Source organism: Oryctolagus cuniculus, chromosome 2 (assembly GCF_964237555.1).
Source record: "Oryctolagus cuniculus chromosome 2, mOryCun1.1, whole genome shotgun sequence".
In the NCBI taxonomy this organism is placed as follows: domain Eukaryota; kingdom Metazoa; phylum Chordata; class Mammalia; order Lagomorpha; family Leporidae; genus Oryctolagus; species Oryctolagus cuniculus.
The window spans coordinates 44,183,295-44,206,012 of NC_091433.1; the positions used below are offsets into that span (position 1 = coordinate 44,183,295).

Sequence of the window (22,718 nt, forward strand, 5' to 3'; positions counted from 1 at the left end):
TGGTGTCCTTATAAGAGGTTTGGACACCCACAGGTACAGAGAGGGAAGACGATGTGACAACCTTGGTGAAAGCAGTCAGCTGCAAGCCAGAGAGAGGCTTCCATGAAACCAACCCTGCTGACGCCCTCATCTTGGATTTCCACCCTCCATAACTGTGAGAAAAAGTTTGTGGCAAATGGATTTGAAAGATAACGCATACTGTCCATGAGCTTTGTAAAAGAGAGAGACAGGAATCTCTTACTGCTGGTTCACTCCCCAAATGCCCATAACTTTCAGGGCTGGGCCAGGCTGAAGCCAGGAGCCAGGAATTCAGTCTGGGTCTCCCACATGGTTGACAGAGACACAAGTAACCTGAACCATCATCTGCTGCATGAGCAGGAAGCTGGAATTGGGAGCAGAACCCAGGCACTGCTTGAACCCATATACTCCAATATGGCATCTTAACCACTGCACCAATCACCTACTCCCGAATGCTCAGATTATGGAGTACTTGTCCTACCAGTCCTCTACCTACCTTGCCTCACTCCTCATCTGTCTCCCATCAGGGACCCACTCCCCGAGTCAAACCAGACTTAGTTGCCATTAACACTGCCCCTGGCCCCTTACTAGGCCTAGACCATGAGCCTTCAGCCACCGCAGTAAATTCGCATGGATCTCAGCCCTGTCTGACCCTGCTCAGTTTATGCTCTTGCCTTTGTTCAGGTCTTTGCCCTCTGTCAGCTCACCCCGGACCCACCAAACTGTGCTGCTTGGGTCACACTGAGATCCCCCCACCAAGCACAGTACACATCTGGAAAACACATCCACTCTTGAAGAAATAACCAACGCCGCAGCCCCACTACACAAAACCTGGCACCAAAAGGAAAGCAATTTTTGCTCCACAGAGTGACTGCTAAATGGCCAGGGTTTTGTGGAAAGGGACAACTATGATACGGGACTTTTCAGTTCATAAGCCTCCTGACATCACACCACCACACTGGCAAAGTAGTGCCTGGGAGGCTATCAGGACACAATCTGGAAGTTACTTCATTACTGAATATTACAATGATATTTGCCAACGTGGGATTTTTTTGCTTATGTGTGCATTAAAAAGAATTTCTAACCACCACTGCTTATAGCACCAATATATTAATATCGCCACATAACAAATTCCAGAGAAGAGAAATGAAATATTCAAATAACTCCAGCATCGTGGGCCTACCAAATACTGCGCTTTACCTTTATGTTTCTTTTTTTTTTTAACACCTACAGACAGTTTGAAAAAAAAAAAAACTTGATAACGTCAAAAGATGAGAAAAGCTGAACGCAGGGAAATAAAGGAACCATAAATCAGAAAAACTTTGGAGCTGCTGGAAAGACACTTTAATTTTGTAGACAAAAGACTGCATTAAGGAGGAATAATGCAATAATCAAAGGTGAACGGATCTCTATTGTCTGGCGTCTTTCTCTGTGGGAATTTTCCCACCCCTGACAGCTGTAGGCGGGGGAGGGGCGCCGCGACCAAGGCTGCGCCTTTATTCCCGCGCCCTCTCCCCGGCCCCTCCCCTTCTGCGTCAATAAATGTCTGCAATCACACTCTCGGGCTCCTGTGTGATTTCAAGGTTCATCTCTTCCATGCAGCTCAAACACTAATTATCCCAGCTGTAATTAGTAAGATAATTAAATATTGGCTCACTCAGCACTCTACCTTGGGTCGGGTCGTGATTCTCCCAGAAGACCTTGAGCAGTTCCTCAAAGCGGATGTGCTCTGGCCGGTACACGACCCGGACGACTTCCGCGTGGCCAGTTTTGCCTGGAAAGAAACAGAACGTACACACCGAAGTGACTGACAGCTTGTTTGTTCTCAAAAGCCCAACAGACAGAAGCTCCGGTGCTTCCCTCTGCAGGAGGCATAAACGGACTTTGGCTCCTGGCCTCAGCCAAAGTCTCTCTGGCTGGTACTTCTTCCATGGAGCACAGTTACCCGCCAGCAAGCTTCCTGGGGTGAGGAGTTCTTCACTGTGCTCTAATCTGTATACATTTGTTAAATTCGTGAAAAACAAATGGTTTTCAGATTTCTAATCCCAATCTTAGGAAATGTATGGATCCAACCAGACACCGAGCTCAAAATAGGAAGCACTGCCAATAGGATTGGGCCCATTTATTTTTATCATCACCCCATGCTGTATGTAGTATGCTCAGCGCACTGCAGCGCCAGCTCATGACAGATAAACCTGTAAAACACACACACACACACACCAAAACAAAACAAAACAAAACAAAACAAAAAACAGAAAAACAAAACAAAAAAAAAAAACCAGGGCGCAACTCGTTCACATTAGAGAAATTCGTTAGTGGATGGACATATTTGCTCTGCTGTTAACACTGAGGCAAGGGTTACTCATATACCCTACGTGTTTTCTCAGCCTAATTCCTCTCTGTGGCCAAGAGTGACTGTAGCAAATGTCTCTGTGCAGGACTAAGAGTGAGCAGGGTCCTTCTCCAACGTGCTTCCGAAGGTTCAGTGGGACGAGGCGGAGGGTGTTTGCAGGACCACTTTTAGCCATGGAATTCTCCCCGGTCCTGAATTTACAGTCTTCACGGTAAGTAACAGACCCTTCCATGCTGACATCATCCCTGTATTCAGATTTGTTTTCCATGTCTTTTTGGCCACCTTGCTCAAAGACAGGTCTGGCCTTTGGCCTCAGCTCCTGAGAGAAAATCTGTCATATCCAACAGAAATGAGGCTGGCCACACTGGATCTTAGCACGGGTCCAGCTACACCCAATTGTCCTGAGATGGGGACTAGCCATGCCAAAAAGACCAACCATGTGGATTAGGGTGGGGGCTTTGGATAACACCACTGGAGAGGGAGCTCCACCACATAGGCCATCAATCAATCAATCATGCCTATACGATGCAGCCACAGTAAAAACAGCACTGAAACACAGGCAAAGCTTCTCTGGTTAGCAGTACTCTGCGTATTGCCACATGTTGAAGCCAGGAGGACAACACCTCCTGACTCCACAGGGCAGGAGAACAGGGCGTTTGGAACCTTCCCAAACAGCTCTTCCTTCAGTGGATTCTGGGCTGATTTTTTTTCTCTGTAATAAACCATAACTATGAGTCTAACAACTTTCAGTAAGCTCTGAGTTGTAGCAGCAAATTATCACACGTGAGAGTGGTTTGGGGGACATCTTGAACTTGCGCCTTACTTTTACAGAGGTGTTTTCCCATATGTTGGCTATCTCACTTTAATTCTCAAAACTGTCTGATGGGTATAGTCAGGGAAGGAAGAAATCCCCTTTTCACAAACTAAAAAACCCAAGATACAAAAATGTTAGATTTGCCCAGGTAATATGGTGACTTTCTGGGCCATAACCCAAAGAAAGTATCTTATAACTTCTTTTCCAGGGGTCTAATACATCAATGGAAAGCAAGCAGGGTGATCATTTGGGACACGAGCTCAGAAAAAGAAAGAAATCTATTCATTATCTTTAATTTTTTACTATTTCAATTTCCTTCTAATTATGGAAACAATATTTGTGAATAATATGAAGCTTAGGAAATGTGGGAAAGTCTAAAAAAACAAAAATGCTCGTATACTCTTGTCACATGAGTGCAATCACTATTTTTTACTCATCTCCTTTTAGATGCATACCAGACGTGCATGCACACACACGTGCACATAGAACTTCTTCCATTGAATCATTACAGCATGCTTTTCCCACTTACCAGTATATTGTGAGAATTTCCCCATGTTACTGAGATTTTTGGACAACAGCATTTATAATGACTACATAACACTCCATCAGATGGTTGTCCAATTGCTTATTCAATCACTCGCTGTCACTGGGCATTTAGACCGAATCCTATTTTTACCATGAATGTAAATATTTTGCCACACTTCTCAGGCTGCCTCAAGCCACAGTTACATAAGTGGAATTTCTGAGTCAACATTTAGCAATGTTTTAAAGTCTCTTAGTGCTTAATGCCAAGTTGCCTTTCAGTAAAGCTGACCCAATTTTCTCTCCTTACTGACTGCATATTTGAGGGCCATTCTCACTCTCTATGCAATGTTTTTAAGCCTTAGCATTTATAGCTAGAAGATAATAATCATTTCATATTGAATAAATTTGATTATCAGTATGGTAAAAATATACTTCACACCTATTAGTAATTTTAATTTTTTTCTCTTTTGTCATGTGCTTTTTATAGTGAATGGTTACTATATTAATGTTTCATTATTAATTGGTCAATCCATATGATTTTGATTCATATACTACAGCTATTCAAGTTATCCTGACAGATTTTATGCAAATAAATATGAGAAGAATGATAATTGAGAGTTTAGGAAGAAGATCATGTTATTATTAAATGACTTTGAACTACTTAAAAAATATTATTTTGCAATTTGGAATGTTTAAATGAGTGATTTAGCTATACATGCATTAAAACTCTCTGAATATTAAAAATGGCAATAATATGTTATAAAGATGACAGATGTATTTGATATGAAAAATGTTAAAACTGCACTGGAAACATAAGCAAAAGATATAAGCAGGCTATTCAAATAGGAAGAAATAAATGTAAATAAAGATGCAAAATGCTTGACATTTTAGTGATCAAACAAAAGCAAATAAGTGCAAATTAAACATTAACATGTCACATCTTCTATATTCTATTTTTTTTTTAATTTTATTAATTTATTTGAAAGGTGGAGTTACAGAGAGGTAGAAGCAGAGGCACAGAGAGAGAGAGAGAGGTCTTCCATCTGCTGATTCCCCAAATGGCTGCCACAGCTGGAGCTGGGCCGATCAGAAGCAAGGAGCCAGGAATGCCATCCTGGTCTCCCATTTGGGTGCAGGGGCCCAAGCACTTGGGCCATCTTCCACTGTTTTCCCATGCCATAGCTGGATCAGAATTGGAACAGCAGGGTCTCCAACCGGCACCCATATGGCATGCCAGCACTGCAGAGAGTGGCTTTAACTGCTAACACCACAGCACCGGCTCCTATGGTATTTTTAAATACTGCTTAACAGTATCCTAGTGTTGCTGAGGATATAATGAATCTGTATTGGCTAGTGACAGGTCCGCTTTGAAACCATACTGGCACATATAGCAAGAACCACAACCACCTTAAATGATCCAGGAAATCTGTCTCAAAGGCTTAACCTATGAAAATGGAAAAGATACATACATGCACAAAAAACTCCCTCCCTAATTATTACAAAGGGGGAGTACTGTAAGAAATATAAAAATCAAACAAGAGGAAACATGAAGGAAAGATCCTCAGAAAATTTACGGAAAGCCATGTTATGAAAAAATTATGCATGGATTTCAAAACTGTTTCACACCAAAATAAATTTATCTTATAAATCCATTTTCTACAAATTTCTAAAACTCACCTCACATCATAACCATTAAAATCCATCAGTCACCAACAATATGACAACCATTATTAGGGGTACAGCTCAGTGGTATTAAACACAATAATGTTGTGCAACCATCACCACCATCCGTCTCCATAAGTCTCTTGATCTCACAAAACTGAAACTCTAACCATTAAACAGCAACTCCCCTTCCACACTCTTCCACCTCTGGAGACTCCCAGGCTCCCCTCTGTCTCGTGACTGTGACTACTCCAGAGACTTCATAGAAGTCAAATCACACATTGTTCATCTTTTGTGATCGGCTTATTCCACTTGGTGTAATGTCCTTAAGGGTCACTCATATGGTGGCATGTGTCAGAACTTCCATTTTTTCTAGGGCTGAACACTGCTATTCCATTGTGTGTATTTTTGGGTATACAAGGGGACTTCAAAACATTCACTGCACAATGGTATTAAAGGGCACTGGGAATTTCCCATGGACTTTCTGAAGCCCCCTTGTGTGTGTGTGTATGTGTGTGTGTGCGCGCGCGCACACTTGCCCTGTGTGCACCACATTGGGCTTCTCTATTCTATCCATAGGCAGCTAAGTTGCTCCCACATTCTGGCCACTATGAACAGTGCAGCTCTGAACACAGCTGTACACATACTGTTTACGGTAATTTTGAAAGAGTGATATGGTCCCCACTTTACAGATGTGGAAACCAAGGTCTCTCCCCAAGTTTTCTCAAACAATAGCCCACAGCTAGCAAGTGCCAGGCCCCAGTCACAAGCCAAATAGGCTTCAACCAGAGATAAAAGTCAGGCTCTTTCTCCAATCCTCAGGCTTCTCAGTGGGAAACTGGACATCCCTAAGTGACGGTAAATGTTACACGGGCAAGCACCTGGATGAAAAGTCACTGCTGTGCGGTCACTGAGCCCGAGGCCATCAAGAATATTTCACAGGATTAGGCACTTCTTTAGTGGGAGCAAGACGGGGTGGAGGGATGCTTGCCGTTCGCCAGCAAATGCTTGCAGACCTCATCTGCCATGGATGTTATTTGTAGAGAGGTTTAAGAAACCGTGGTTGTTTAAGTGAAGCTACTCCCATTCAAATTCAAGATCCATTTGCATTGACAAACAGCACGGAGATGCCCTTGCCAAACTCACCTTTAAGTTTCTTTACTTTATTTCTCCAAAGGAAAAGAACCTGTGTAAAAATACACAGTGCAAATGATCAAAAGGATTAAGGGACTGGGAACTACTTACAGAAATGGCCACGCTTTACAGCAGTGAGCCAATGCGCTAGGCTAATTTCATTTCAGAGACCAATCTGCAAATACTTTCTTGTGCTTCCAGAGATAAAAGGCTGCATCTTAAAAAATACTCTGAGCTGTGTCTTCACATAACATCGTGCAAATAGCATGATAGATGTGATGTGCAAACATACTTGTTAACAATTCACAGCAGCACTGTAGGTGCTTTAACACCGTCGCTCAAAAATATCTCGAAGAGAAAAACGAAAAGGACGAGTGTCCTCTTGAGCAGTTCCCTTTGCTGCCTTAGCCTGCAGCCCCAGAGGAGGTGGACAAATGCAGAGGGGTCGATTATGGGAAGCCATTCCTTGCAAGAAAAACACCTTAAGAAGAGACATGTGGGTATGTTTTGGGGGCAGAACAATCAGGCACTCTGGGGTCATCTAGAGCCACTTAGAAGCCAAGATCCATGAACCAGGTGCCTCTAAAGGGAACCCCACAATAAATCAGCCAGTTTTCTTTTAAGATTTTTGTTTATTTGAAAGGCAGAGTGCTGGGGAAAGGGGGGTGAGAGAGAGACAGAGAGAGAGAAAGAGAGAGAGATCGATCGATCTTCTGCTGATTCACTTCCTAAATGGTTGCAACAGCCAGGTTGGGCCAAAGCCAGGAGCCAGGAACTCCATCCTCGTCTCCCACATGCATGGATGGCAGGGACCCAACTACTTAGCCCACCCTCTGCTGCCTTCCCAGGAGTATTAACAAGGAGTTGGATCAAAAGTGGAGCAGCCAGGACTTGAACCGGTGCTCCGATATGGGATGCGGGTATCATGGCTGTAGCTTATCATTGCACACTGGCCACATTCAGCCAGGTTTTAAATCCTACATCCTAGCTTTCATCATGAGGGAAAGATGTTTTCTTCCGCTCTTCCAGATGCACATGAGTAGCTTTTGTTACTGGCTGGCTTATGAGAAGAGGAGAGCAGGGAGGTGGACGAGAGGGAAGCATGCTGCGGAGTTGAGCAGGTGGAGTGCAGAGGAACATTACTGTGCCCCATGGCCAGGGGCCCCCCTACCACTCAGGAGCCAGACTGTGCGGCTGCCCACTTGTTGGGGAATAGTCCGTGGCGGCATTGCTAGGCAGAGGTTTTTAGTTTCAGTTTTGACCGGGGGCTTTCCAACGGGCGGGGTGGGGCTCTCCGGAGGCGGAGGGATCGAGGTCACGGTAAACAACAAGATGGCGCCAGGACCCCCCCGCAGTGAGTCTGCCTGCCTGCCTGCCTGCTGCGTGACAGCTCACCTGATTGGCCGAAGGACGCGTGCCCTTCACGTGAACAGAGACCGGATTGGTGTGCCTGATGCATGGACTCTAGCTTGCTTCTGATTGGTCACATTTTGTATATAAGCCGCAGGTGTGAGGAGGAAGCTCGCTCTCTCTTCTCCTTTCCTCCTTCCTCTCTACCTCTGTCACGTCTACTTTCTCTAATAAAAAGTCTACTGAAGACGGATAAGCGCCGTTCGTTCTTTTCTCGCCCGAGAAACCGTCGTCGCGGGCCCTGGGTTGAGTCTGCCGGCCATACTCCCCGAGACGCTCGCGGCACCCACTCAGCTCTGCCTCTTGGCCACAAGGCCAGGGACAAAGGACAAAGCTGGTTCAAATTGCAGCTCCCTGACAAAAAAGCCTGGCTTCTTGCACACCCGTTCCTGGATACTTTTTAATCTACTTAGCCATTCAGTGTCTTCACCTGCAAAATCAGGAATTAGCACTTGGCACATGAACTCAAGTCCAGCTACATCTCTGTGTACTATCTCAAGTGTGTTCTTGCCATTATTCTCTAGTCAGTTATGAGGGACTTGGAAAAGACTGGATTGGAAGTCACAAGTGGTAGCTTAAACTGTAGTTCTAACAAGTTACTAAGAACTTGACTGTGGGCCTGAGTCTCCTACTTTTTCAGATGGGAACAAAACAACCTCTGTGACAAAATATTCCATGAGGTCACCTTTGGGCAGGTGGTGGGGAGAGCATAAAACCCTCCACACACAAATGGGAGGGTGCTATTGTACTCCTTAAAAAGTGTTGCCCACCTGTCAGGGCTACACCCCAGGAGAAACCACAGAATGCAAGCAGGCCTCCATCATCTCAAACTCGGTTTTACCTTGGCACTTGTCTAACTCTGGCTTTATTTATTCTAGAAATGCTGAGCAGGAATAACTATTCAGCCGGGTTCTGAGGTTCTCTGACGATCCCGGGGATATGCTCCAGCCAGGATGATGACAGCAGCCGGGCCTTTGTCCACACCAAGGGGCCTAGAGTTTCAGTCTTGTGATCAGGGTGGGGGGAGCTAGGGAGACAATATTTCTCAAGTGCGACTGTCACTTTAGACACAGAAATAAAAAGCCAGGCTTAATGGGCAGGTGCTTAATTTGGGCAGAAAGATGCCCCTAGAGGCAGGGCTCCAGGAATAGAAGCTGAGGCTGGGATCTGGCCTTGCTGGTGAAGCTGCTTCCCACCACGCCATGTGGACAATTCCTTCCAACAAGGGTCTTCATCCATCAGTCAGGAGACTCGGAGAGCGCAGAGGTGCCAGAGATGGGGTGGAAGCCCCCCACGCCCCAGGCCTGCAGCTGCAGAACATGAGGCCACCTCTCTGCAGTCAGTGCCAGGGGACAGTGGTTGGCAGGCAGCAAGGGTGGACCATGGGCATAAGGGAGCTTGCATGATGGAGCTGATGGACACAGTGGCTTTCTTCCAGCAGCATGGGCAGATCTCACGCAGAAGAGATTGTGCATGGGGGCTGAGCACATAATACAGTGGGCTCTGGAGTGGGCTCATCCATATTGGCTACAAGGGCCTTCCAAGATGACTGCCCATCGTCCCTACCCGTGCCATCTGTGTGACCTTCTGTTTCTGCATGTATGTAGGAGAAGTAGCGAGAGCTGAGCCTGAGCCTTCTCAGAGCAGGCTTCGTGGGGATCAGGATGAGGAAATGAGAGAGACATGCAGCAGATAGGCAAGAACTGCACACACAGCTTCCACAGGGTGCTCAGAGCCAGTCCTGGAGCTATGCTGCAGCTGTGGGGAGACAGAGGGGGCGTCCCTGCAGCCGAATGGGTGCCACTTGGTTGTGAACAAGACCCTGCTCTGTCCTGTAGTGCAATAAGAGACCTCCCCAAAGGAGATCAGCTCATCTTTCTCCCTTATGTCAAGATCCAGCCTCAAACCCCAGAGAAGAGTCAACAGGTGCCTTTCCAGGCACAGATATTGGTTCGCAATCTCAGTCCTTTATCACAGTGCCTGTGTAGCCTTGTGAGAATGCACTTGCCCAGGCCTGTCCTCAGATCTCCTGTATCAGAATTCCTGCAGGAGTGTATGGGAAGGCATGTTTCAAAAAGATCTGTAGGGAGATCCTAAGCCATAGAGTTTGGAACTACACTCCTCTTTTTAAACTTGACAGTGTAATTTTGTAGCATTGACAAGTCCCAGTTTCTCAGTGTGCTATGCCCTGTTTAATATTAAATCAGACCTTTTAATAAAGCTGTATCAGTTCTCTTGGTTGCCAGGGCACTGTGATCCCTACCTGGAAGATTCCTTCCACCGCTCTCTCCTCATGCCTGCCTGTTTCACGGTAGGGCAGGAGCTGGTCTAGAATTAGTAATCAGTGAGCCCAAACACACTGTTCCTTTCCTGTGGTTCAGGTTCTGGGAAAAGCAGCTGAAAGGGTTAACAGTGGAGGGGAAGGCCAGTGTCTGTAACAAGCAAGTTGGATATCGAAACTGCTGAGCGGATACCAGTTAGGTTTGTTGCAGTAAGAAACCTCTAATGGCACAAAGAGCTGATGGTTCTGTTGGTTTTCTTGCGGAACTTTCTTCATCAAGTTTTGTTTTTGTTTTTGTTTTTTGTTTTTGTTTGTTTGTTTTTTGACAGGCAGAGTGGACAGTGAGAGAGAGAGAGACAGAAAGGTCTTCCTTTACCATTGGTTCACCCCCCAATGGCCGCCACGGCTGGCGCACTGCGGCCGGTGCACCGCGCTAATCCGAAGGCAGGAGCCAGGTGCTTCTCCTGGTCTCCCATGGGGTGCAGGGCCCAAGGACTTGGGCCATCCTCCACTGCACTCCCTGGCCACAGCAGAGAGCTGGCCTGGAAGAGGGGCAACAGGGACAGAATCCGGCGCCCCGACCGGGGCTAGAACCCGGTGTGCCGGCGCCGCAAGGCAGAGGATTAGCCTATTGAGCCAAGGCACCAGCCTTCATCAAGTTTTAAATTGTATTTGTAGCACTGCTCTGCAAGAATCATCTCTTAAGGACATAGCCGTGCAAAATACACACCAGAGGTGGGCCGCATGGTGGGCCCCCCAAAAGTTACAGTTGCTCTCACAGCATTTTTTTCTACTTTTCAATCAATTGTATGCTTTTTACAGCTTATATTTCTTATTGGACACTTTAAGTGACTGATGAGACAAAAGGAAAAAAAAAGCCAAGATAAAATGACAGTATAGACACTCCTCAAATCCTGTAATGAACACCACAGGGCATCCAGTTTTGATGTATTAGGATTTTTTTTTATAATGAGTACATTGTTGGAAATCACATTTTCCATCTGCAGGAGCTGGAGATGAAACTGAGCTGACATCTTACCTCTTTGTAGTTAATTAGCAAGAGAAAAGTAGTGTTTTGAACCTTGTATGGAAAAAGGGGAGACATTATTCATCCCCCCTCCCCTTTTTCTCTTCAAACACCTGGATCTTTTTGTGTGTATATGTGTGTGTGCTCTTTGATTTGGTTTTGCACTTTGGTTGAGTCTGGATGGCAGAGAAAGGATGAGGGGAGTTGAAGAATGGTTATTACTTAATGAAAAAAATTGCTGTAGCTCTCTTATCCCCTTCATCTTGCTTGTAGGATAAATAAAATAGATCATATCTTTTTATTTCAAAGGGCAGTTCCTTACCTGGACCCAGACTATAGGCAATGTGCATGGGACAAGAGTTGTTTGTGGTCACTGTGTCAACATTTGCCACCTCTGAATCGCCAACACTTAGCACGGTGAATGGAACTTAGTAGGCATTTGATAAATATTTGACAATTAATAAATAAAGTATGGTGACCCATATAGTAAAGTGTGATAGTTGCCCTAACTAAGTCTGATCTCTGTCTCTGTGTAGTAACCACGTCTGTTTCAGGACAGGTGGTGAGGTTTGGGTAGAATTTGGTGGTTAGAGACAGGTCAGTGTACATGTGAGATCCCATTTAGAGACTGGTCATTAGGCAGGTTGTGTGGTGCTGAGGTCACATGGCCAGAAATAAATCTTTAAAACAAATTCTGACATTTTTTATAGTCTTCAAAATCTATTCTCAGTGACGTGAATGAGAAAAAGCATCCCAGTGCAGCCCAGCATTGTAAACACTGGCTGCCTGCACAGTACTGCAGGAGAGCTACTTTTGGTCATCCCAAGATAATGAAAACTATCTATCTATCTATCTATCTATCTTTCATATACCCACACTGCAGTTGCTCTTGAAGTCTAGGTGGTAATAGCATATCTCCCCAACTTGCCAGAAAGTAGCCACAAATATGGCACATAGGAGTGATGTGGCAGGACCATCCAGGAAGATTGGCTCTGACTTATTTAGATGTTTAAATGCATTAACAACAAATACCATTATATGCTTAGTTTGAATATTTTCTGAGACGAATGGAACTAAGAACGAAGCCTTCTGTTGATTTATTCATAACTCAGCACCACACTGAAATACTGCTGGTGGTCTGGGAAAATTCTTGGCTTCGTCTATCATACAGTATCTGAAGTTCCAATTATTTTGTACAAAAAAAAAATCTATGCAACAGCCTTATCTTGAATATAGGCCAACAAGACAGTCAGCCAAGGCTTAATAACTTCATAACTGACTATGTAGATACCAAGTAAAAACTCTTTAGAATACCTGCATAGTACCAAAGCAGTTGATTCTATAAATTTAGTCCAATATAGTCAAAAAGGAACATGATCAGTGAAGGTAGCATCACCCCCAAGGGGGTTAACATTAGTTCTTGTGGGACAACAAGACATCTTTACATGTTTAAATGGCCATGACCCTCCAGAGAGCCATGGTATTTACACTGACATATATCTGTGATAGGAAAACTTAATGGAACAAAGGGGGGAGGGGAGACAATCAGGAAAGAGATGACTTAAAAAGCTACTTAGGGTGGCTATCGTTTTTCAAAGGTTGAGAAACACTGATCTAACTGAGTCAATTAATACTCATTGCAATCAAATTCCTGCCTCAGTTTCACTTCTAGAAGGGACTTCAAATATAATGTGTCACAAGAAGGATTCACTCCACAAGTACCACTGAGAGCCCAGCATGAGCTCTGGGCACTTGTAGGGTGCCATTAGTAGAATAATGAACAAGACAGTTCCTGGCCTCAAGGAGCTCACAGTTCCAGAGGCAGAATAACAAGTAAATGGAAACTTCCATGATAAAACTGTGACTGCTAGGAGAGGTTTATGTTTAGAGTTCTGAGGGCACACAGCCAAAGCTCCTAACCCAAGGTTTGAGAGTCAGATGAAAGGGGGACTCCGATGCTCTTAATACTGAACTCTATTATACCCTGCCTTGACCTTGGAGTGTCTCATTCTTGGCAACTTCGCACTGTCCAGGCAGTTCAAAATGAATATGGGGAGCAGTCACCTCAACTACATGCCCTTTGCTTGTGGTTACTTTTAATTAGGAGGGAAACAAGTCCTTGAGAAAAAATTCTCCAGTCCAGGACACAAACCCCCAGCCACCTCCTATTCGAACAGTGTGTGTCTTAGTGTTGATACTGGGGTATAAGAGGTTAAGCTGCCATCTGCAGTGCTGGCATCTCGTATGGGCACCAGTTCGAGTCTCGGCTGCTCCACTTCCAATCTGGCTCCCTGCTAATGCACCTGAGAAAGAAGTGGAAGATGGCCCAAGTGCTTGGGCCCCTGCACCCAGGTGGGAGACTTGGACGAAGCTCCTGGATCCAGGCTTCAGCCAGAGCCATTTGGGGAGTGAACCAGCAGATGGAAGACTTCTACCTCTTTCTCTGAAACTCTGCCTTTCAAATAAATAAATAAATCTTTAAAACAAACAAACAAAAAACAACCAGAACAGTTTATGTCTCAAAGGAGCTTCCATGGTAACTAACATCAGAATCTCAATTTTGGGCTTAAGGTAGTTTGTTCTATATTAACTCTGCACTGGGCTTTTTCTGATTTGAGATTAATGATTACTTTAGTAAGTGGGCGATGATGATAATACTTTGATTGATGTAATACTTCTGTAGATCCTAAAATGCTTTCAAATATAGTAATTATCTACTAAATCTTCACAGTAGCTTCATGTATTGTTATGTCCACATTTCAGATGAAAAACCCAAGCCTAAATGAAGTCAAATTATTTGCTTAATTCAGGCCAGGCAGTAGGTGATAGGGCTTAACATGTCTGAACCAAAGCTCAACCTTATTTCCATAAGGTCATGTGCTCTCCCCATAAACATTGGAGCTAAGGGTGATCACTAAATTATTGCTACCAATGGCTTTCTATAGACTCAAATTTAGTGGTAATTTGATTGATACTGGAAATCTTTTAGCCTTGATTAACAGGCCTTTGATGACAATCAGTAATTAATTTAGGAACCCAAAGATATGCCCTAAGGAACACACCAAACAGTTTCAACAATCAAGTGCTGGGAATTTGTGCCAAAGGCATTGGCATTGCAGTCAGAATATTTGATTTGGATGAATCTCTGAGTCTCAGGTTCCTCTCTCATCTACATAGTGGTATGAATAAAAATGCCAAAAAGACATGCTGTAAGGATTACAGTACACACACACACACGTACCTACATAGGATCTGTTAAGTAGAAAATGCTCTAATACTTAGTTTTCTTAGCTCTTTTTCTCTGTCCCAGCTTGACAAGACAGGAATTAAATACACCTGGGCCCTGAGTATTGACTTGACTCATAAAAAGCACAAAGTCAAGTATATGAGAAATCCAAAGCTATGTGATATACTGAGCCTGCTCTCAGGGAACCCAGGCAAACACTAACAACACAAAGAGAGAAAGTGTTATGCATCAAGGGAGAGGTACAGATAAATGCTTTGGAAGTTTGGAAAGCAGGACAAGTGGTATAGGTATAATTTAGACACACAGGGCAGGAGTCAGGGTGTTTCAAACGACCAAAATGACAAGCTCTGTGACACAGAGATGAAAGACCACAGAAAGGGTACAATGCCTAAGATCAACACTATCACTTCTGCAAACATGGTAGGCAATGCCACAGCTCCAGAACACCAGTGGCTCTCTGGTCCTCCTGCACTGTTCTACTCCTACCCAGTAGAGGGGTGAACTTACCAAGTCAGTTGTATCTATTCCCAAAGTTGTTTGGACCAATTGTATTGGTCTTGTGATTGGAAATTTTAATTAAATAGCACATACAGAAAAAATAAGAGTAGGGAAGGAAACAGAACTTTGTTTCTACAAAAAATTAAGTTAAATAATGCTGTAGGAAATCCCCAAAGAGGCTGTGAAAAACGCTATCAAATTAGGTGTGGGCAAGATTACTGCAAAGATTGGACAGGGTGGTTGTCTGGGTACTGGAAAGATGAGCAGTGTTCTGAGAGGGACTATGGTGACAGCTGCACCACAACGTGAATGCACTTCACACAGCAGTCCCCCTTATGGGGGGTGGCGGTGGGAAGAAGGGTGTCCTAAGACTTGCAGAGGTTGTCTGAAACCATAGAGGCTACCAAACTCTACAGAGTCAATATTTTTTTTTCCTGCACTTACATTCCTGTGATAGAGTTTAAATAAGGTTGAATTTATCTGAGGCAGAGTAAAGGATTAATAACAATAAATAGTAATTCAACAGAACAATTAATAATAATATACAATAATAAAATTGCCGGGGCTGGTGCCATGGCTCACTTGGTTAATCCTCCGCCTGTGGTGCCAGCATCCCATATGGGCACCGGGTTCTAGTCCTGGTTGCTCCTCTTCCAGTCCAGTTCTCTGCTGTGGCCCAGGAGGGCAGTGGAGGATGGCCCAAGTGCTTGGGCCCCTGCACCTGCATGGGAGACCAGGGAGAAGCACCTGGCTCCTGGCTTCGGATCGCCGGCCATGGCGGCCATGAGGGGAGTGAACCAACGGAGAGAAGACCTTTCTCTCTGTCTCTCTCACTGTCTATAACTCTACCTGTCAAATAAATAAATAAATAAATAAAGTAAGTTGCCAGTATCAGTACTCTTGCGTTTTGGACCATCAGCAAGTACAATATAGGTTATCTGAACACAAGCGCTGCAGTACCACCATGGTTGAGCTTATAAGTGGGCTGCTAAGTGATTAACCAGCAGGTAGAACATACACTGTGGAATGCTGGACAATGGAGTGATTCATGTCCCTGGGGTGGGGACAGAACTGGACGGTAAGACATTTTATCATGTTATTCAGAACAGCCTGCAATTTAAAACAAATTGTTCATTTCTGGGATTTTCCATTAAGTATTTTTGGATCACTGGAACTGCAGAAAGTAAAACTGTAGGGATGACTGTACTAATGAACCATAAACCTAAAAATGGCTACGTTGGTAAACTTTATGCTGCATGTATTTTATAACAAGTCAAAAAGGGAAAATAAGGAACTCATGAAAATCTAGATAAATTGTGCTCTGAGTGTCTTTAAATTCTTGCTTGGTTTTAAAGACACCAACACTAGAAGTCATTAATAATAACAACAGTGGCGAACAGTGCTTATGCTGCATGAGGCACATTTCTCAGTGGTTTATACACATTTATCTATTTAGTGCTCCCAATAAGCCAATAAAAAAGATACTTCTACTAGACTAGTTTCTTAAATGTGGGCAATTAGGCACCAAGAGGTTCAACAGCATAACCTAGATCTTAACAGTAACAAGGGTCGGAGTCAGAATCCAGATGAATCCAGCCACACAGTTGCATGCTTTGCCCCACACTGCTAAGCAAGGACGACCAGCAGGCACTCTAAGTAGGGGTCCTATGGTGAAGATGCTGGCCCTCATCCCAAAGAAGTTAAAAATTATGAAGGTGTTTGGAAACTCCTTTTCAAAAAATAGTTCACTGTTCCTTTATTTTATTTCCCTATTAACCAAGTATCATCCATGAAAAGCAATGGCTAAGACATTCCCATTGTAGTTCATTCTAACCTGAGTTGAGGATGCAGTGTGGTACAGGAAACAAGCAATATCCATCCACACTGGGGAGCAACAGGAAGGAATGGCTGCAATTGCTGGACAGGGGTGCAATACTCTTTATAACAAGTGGCTGTCAAGTCAGCTAATCACAACATGCAATTTTTATACAACAAAATGCAGGACTGCTTGTGTGTCACTGGAATATATGTGTGTGTGTGTGTGTGTGTGTGTGTGTCACTGGAATATATATAATTTGAACTGGCTGGGATTTCAGGAAAGTCTTCTCAGCGAGGTTTAAGAAAGCTCCTAGAGGGGCCAGAGCTGTGGCGTAGCTGCCTGGAATGCCTGGCAGGTGTTTGGCACAGCAGTTAAGATGATGCTGGAACACCTGCATCCCTTATTGGAGTGTCTGGGTTCTGGTCACAGCTCCACTTCTGATTTCAGCTTCCTGCTAATATTTACCTTGGGAGGAGTGGGGATGGCTCAAGTAGTTAGGTTCATGCCACCCATGTGGGAGTCCCTGATTGGGTTCCTGGCCCCTGGCTTCATCTTGGTCCAGCCCTATCATTGCAGGCATATGGGGGGGGGGGTGAACTAGTAGATGGAAGATCTCTCTCTCTCTCTCTTAAAAACAAATAAAATATTTAAAAGTAAAAAATTCAGATTTGGTGGTAAGAAAGTGAGTGGTTAATAACTGCATTACTCCAAGATTAACTTAGCAGCCCTGTGTGGAACATGTTTATAGTGACAAAGTCTGGAAGTGGGGAAGCTGATTACAAGGGCATCCCCGATATTCCAGGCTTAGCCTCACCTGGCATTCCCACTGCTCACTGTCAAAGAACAGACTAGAAGAGGCCGAAGGCTCCCTATCAAGCACAGCGCGAGCATACCTGCTTCTGTCACTTGGGATGGCAGATACAACTGGGCTGGATACCGAGTGGGCAGGCAGTAGACACCTGTCTCCAAAATGACAAAGATGTTGGCAAATTATGAGCTCCGTATGGTTTATTAATACCAGAAAACATCTGAATAAGAGAATTTTGTAGTTTTCATCTTGGCCCATCTCCATTATGGAGGTCAGTATAAATTAGCTATTTTGATTGCCAAAATAGCTAATGGATATGAGTTCAAAGTGGCTTTCAAAACGTAAATTCTAAGCTGCAGGCAAATCAGTAACCATGTCTGAACTATGTTCTCTGTCTTGGCCCTTTTGCAGATAATAGACAGTCATAGTTGCCAGACACTTACTGCCGAGTTTGGTGGAAGGATGATATTTGTAAAGCTTGTTGGTTCTGTGGATGAAAGGTTTTAAATTAGCACAAATTCTAAATTATTACTATTCATTGGAAAGAAGAAATGAATTATTTCATCTACTAATGCATCTCTCATCCACTGACACCCTCATGCCATTGTACACGGGAGGAGAGCCAGGAAGAACACACCCTGTTCACAGCACCTCGATTAAACAAAACTACATCCCACCACCTTAAAAAGAATACTTCAGAGCAGCCTGAAAAACCTGAAAAGTCAGTCACATATTTCTTTGTCCCTTTATCTAAAAAGCAGGGAAAAAATATAATTAGAAATGTGGCTAAGAAGCCTTCACTATTGTGCTTGGTGATAAGCTTCAGATGTTCGGATCCCAGCTTGATAATGGCCGTGGTCTTGATCAGTGCCCCTTTACAAAGCAGCTCCTGCTTCACAGCCAGGGTGAGGTCAAGGTTTCTGGCACAGAGAATAAAGTAAAAATCCCCACAGAGGAGCCACTCCATAGAGCCTGGTCATTGTGTGGATTCGATGCCATTTTCCCCCCGTAGCACACGCCAGAAATCATCTCTCAAAGAACATTTCCTATCTTTAGCATTTTTCTAAGGTGTGTTCTATAGGGTATACTTGCTCCTATGTCCCTGGCACTTACATTGTTTCAGGATTCTGCTTTCATAAAAGCATATATTCTAAGCTGTGTGTGCTAGTGAGTAGGTCCAGCCAGATTATCAAGGTTGTGTCATCTGGGTCTGTCTGAATGTGACCATCTAGGAGGATGGAAATTTGGAAAATTGTGTATATGTCATCTTCTCCATTTTTATTAAATCAATTATTTTTAACAAATGACTTAAACTTTGTTATTTGACATTGTCACTGGAAATGACAGGGAGAGAGGGAAAGGCAAAGGGAGGGAGAAGAGAGAATAAGACTTGGCACAAATCTAAAATAAGTAGTTCAGAGCTACTATAATTTACTGGAGACTTCAGTGGAAAATCTTTGGTAACAAACAACTTTACTGAGACAAAATTCACTCACATAAAGTACACAATTTGATGGTTGTTAGTATGCAACTCTACTCCATGAATCAATCATTCTGGTGGTTTTGAAAGCATTTTCATGCCTGCAAACAACACCGCCATGCACTCTACCTATCAGATCTCCATCCTACTAGTCCAAGCAGTGACCACTCTGTCCAATTTCCGTCTCTACAGATGTACTCATTCTGAACATTTCAAAATAGTGGCATCATACACAACACAGTCTCTTGTGACTGAATTCTCTCACTGAGCAGGCTTCAATGTCAGCTGTGTTGTCACATGTGTCCCTTGCCCATTCCTTTTTATTAAAAAATACCTCATTGTAGGTATAAACTGCATTTATTTATCTACTCATAAGCTGATGGACATTTGGGTTTTTTTCTACTTTTTATCTAACATGAATAGCCAAATACTGTTGCTATGCATGTTTGTGTACAAATTTTTGTGTGGACATGAGTTCACTATTAATTTGGGTATATACCTAGGAGTGGAATTGATGAGTCATACAGTAATCGCTTTATAAACTGGGTGATTGGGGCCAGGGTTGTGGTACAGTGGGTTAAACCATAGCTTGCTGACATAGCATCCCATATCAGACTGCCAGTTCAAGTCCTGGCTGCTCTACTTCTGATCCAGCTCCTTGCTAACATGCATGGGAAAGCAGCAAAAGATGGCTCAAGTGCTTGGGCCCCTGCCACCTATGTGGGAGATCTGGATGGAGTTCCACACTCCTGACTAAGGCCAGACTGAGCCCTGTCCATTGTAGCCATCTGGAGAGTGAACCATTGGATGTAAGATCTCTATTTTTCTCTCTCTCCCTCTCTCTCTGTGTAATAAATAAAATTTTATTTTATTTTACTAAAATAAAATGTGTGTGGAAGAGAGAAGGGGTAAGAATGGACACAACTCTCCTGACAAATGTATTAGAATGCCTTACCAAATACATAATTAATAATGAGCTCAATACACTGAAGTCATGATAGGCAGATGGACAGAGCTAAGGAACAAGACAAAGAACACAGGACAAACACCTACAGATATGAACACTTAGTATATGACAGATATTACATGGCAAAATCCCTGGGACTACTGGTTATTCATCAAGACAAACACAGAATTAGACCCCCAAATAACAAACAAAAATAAATTCTGGGGCTGGCATGCGGTGCTAGCACGTTAGGCCACAGCCTGGATGCTGGCTTCCCATATGGATGCTGGTTCATGTGCTGGATGCTCCACTTCTGATTTAGCTCCCTGCTAATGGCCTGGGAAGTCAGTGAAAGATGGCCCAGGTGGTTGGACACCAACTTATAAGACCCACAAGAAGCGCTTCAACTTGGCTCACCCCTGGCAGTTGAAGCCATTTGGGGAGTGAACCAATGGAATGAAGGTTGATCTCTCCTCCTCTGCCTCCCTCCTTTCTCTTTCTCTTTCTCTTTCTCTTTCTCTCTCTCTCTCTCTCTCTCTCTCTCCCCCTCCCTCTCTTTTCCCCTCCCTTTCTCCCTCCCTCTCACTTTGTCTTTCAAAACAATAAAATAAATCTTTAAAATAAATTCTAATCACATTAAAATTTCAACGCAAAAGAAAAAATTTCGGCCGGCGCCGCGGCTCACTAGGCTAATCCTCTGCCTTGCGGCGCCGGCACACCGGGTTCTAGTCCCGGTCGGGGCGCCGGATTCTGTCCCGGTTGCCCCTCTTCCAGGCCAGCTCTCTGCTGTGGCCCGGGAGTGCAGTGGAGGATGGCCCAAGTCCTTGGGCCCTGCACCCGCATGGGAGACCAGAATAAGTACGTGGCTCCTGCCATCGGATCAGCGCGGTGCGCCGGCCGCAGTGCCTCAGCCGCAGCGGCCATTGGAGGGTGAACCAATGGCAAAGGAAGACCTTTCTCTCTGTCTCTGTCTCTCTCACTGTCCACTCTGCTTGTCAAAAAAAAAAAAATTTTCTTTTGTTTTCTAGAAGCCAACAAAGGAGAATATATTTATGATCTTAGGTTGGGGAATGGTTCCAAGGAAGATATAAAATGTATAAACCACAAAGAAAATGATTAATAAACACAATCATATCAGAATTAAGAACTTCTCGGGGCTGGCGCCATGGCTCACTTGGCTAATCCTCTGCCTGTGGTGCCAGCATCCCATATGGGCACCAGGTTCTAGTCCTGGTTGCTCCTCTTCCAATTCAGCTCTCTGCTGTGGCCCGGGAGTGCAGTGGAGGATGGCCCAAGTGCTTGGGCCCTGCACTCGCATGGGAGACCAGGAGGAAGCACCTGGCTCCTGGCTTCAGATTGGCACAGGGTGCCGGCCATGGCGGCCATTTGGGAGGTGAACCAACGGAGGGAAGACCTTTCTCTCTGTCTCTCTCTCTAACTCTGCTTGTAAAATAAAAAAAAAAAAAAGAACTTCTCATCAAAAGACACAAAAATAAATTTTTAAAAAGAAACCCAGCACAAAGAAAAGAAAAACAGTTGTTACATATATAACTGCCAAAGGATTAACATCCAAAAAAAGATTAGCATCCGGAATATAAAAATAACTCCTTGAAATCAGGAAGTAGAAGATAAAATTTTCAACAGAATAATTAGCAAAAGATCTAAACAAGAATTTCACAGAAGAGAAATATAAATGGCCAACCAATATATGAAAATAATTTCTATCTGATTAGCAATCAAGAAAATTCAAATTAAAACCACAAGGACACACCATTTCATACCACAGAATCTGTAAAACATTTATGTCCTGAAAAAGGCCTATCCTACCTTGGAGACCAAAAGCTGAAGATATTCTGCAAACTAAAAATCCAGAAGAAACCTGTGCATAGGGACCAGGCTTTAGGAACACAGATGTAAAAGCAGCATTATTTGAAACAGGGGGAAAAAAAGCCAAAAACCATATATCCATTTACAGGAGAATGGAAAAATAAACTGTAGCATGGCCATACAAGAACAAAGTATCAACAGAAAAAATAAAAAGTGCCTAAATATATGAGTCAATAAGGATAAATGTCAGGAGCAAATTTCCAATGAGAAAAATAACTGATAAAAAAACACATTCAGTGTGGTGACACTTACAAAATGGTCCACAGAGGCAAAGCTAAATGGGGTGCTGCTTTGGGATATACGAACATTTGGCAAACCTACAAGGAAAAGTAAAGAAATAGGAACCACCACATGTGGACAGTGGATACTACTAGGAAGAAGGCAAAAGGGTGAATGAGTGAGACCTCACCACTACAAGCCAAGTTCTAGCTCCTGAGTTGAGTGATGGGCTCATCTGTATTGGGCTTTACAACTGAAGTTCACTGTAGATACCCTTTCATGGATCAAATATCTAATTTTCTTTAAAAGTGAACATCTGTAATATCCCTAGACTACTTTAATCAACTCTTACCAAAGGAAACTTTGTGTATTTATCTTTCATTGTAAGGTCAAGGTATTTCTAACACCTCACCTGTGCGTTTAACTTTAATTATATCCACAAATGCCCAAGATAATTACTAGTCTACTAAGTTTTTTTTTTTTTTCAGTTACATCACATGATTTCAGAACAGAAAATAATCATGTTCATTACAGAGGCCATGATTTAGACCTTTTTTTTCTCCTCTTCTGTGAAAATTTACTCTTCAGAG

At 43.6% G+C, this 22,718-nt stretch overlaps 1 protein-coding gene across 5 annotated transcripts in view; it reads right to left on the reverse strand.

Annotated features, from left to right (window-relative positions):
* The window catches only part of MSRA (methionine sulfoxide reductase A), a 412,643-nt gene that overhangs the window by 117,634 nt on the left and 272,291 nt on the right, over window positions 1–22,718 (reverse strand). For all 5 annotated transcript variants that reach the window (XM_002709444.5, XM_070068216.1, XM_070068215.1 and 2 more), the window contains one exon: window positions 1,688–1,792. In XM_002709444.5, coding sequence (XP_002709490.2) covers window positions 1,688–1,792 — 105 coding nt within the window. The remainder of the gene's footprint in view (window positions 1–1,687; window positions 1,793–22,718) is intronic.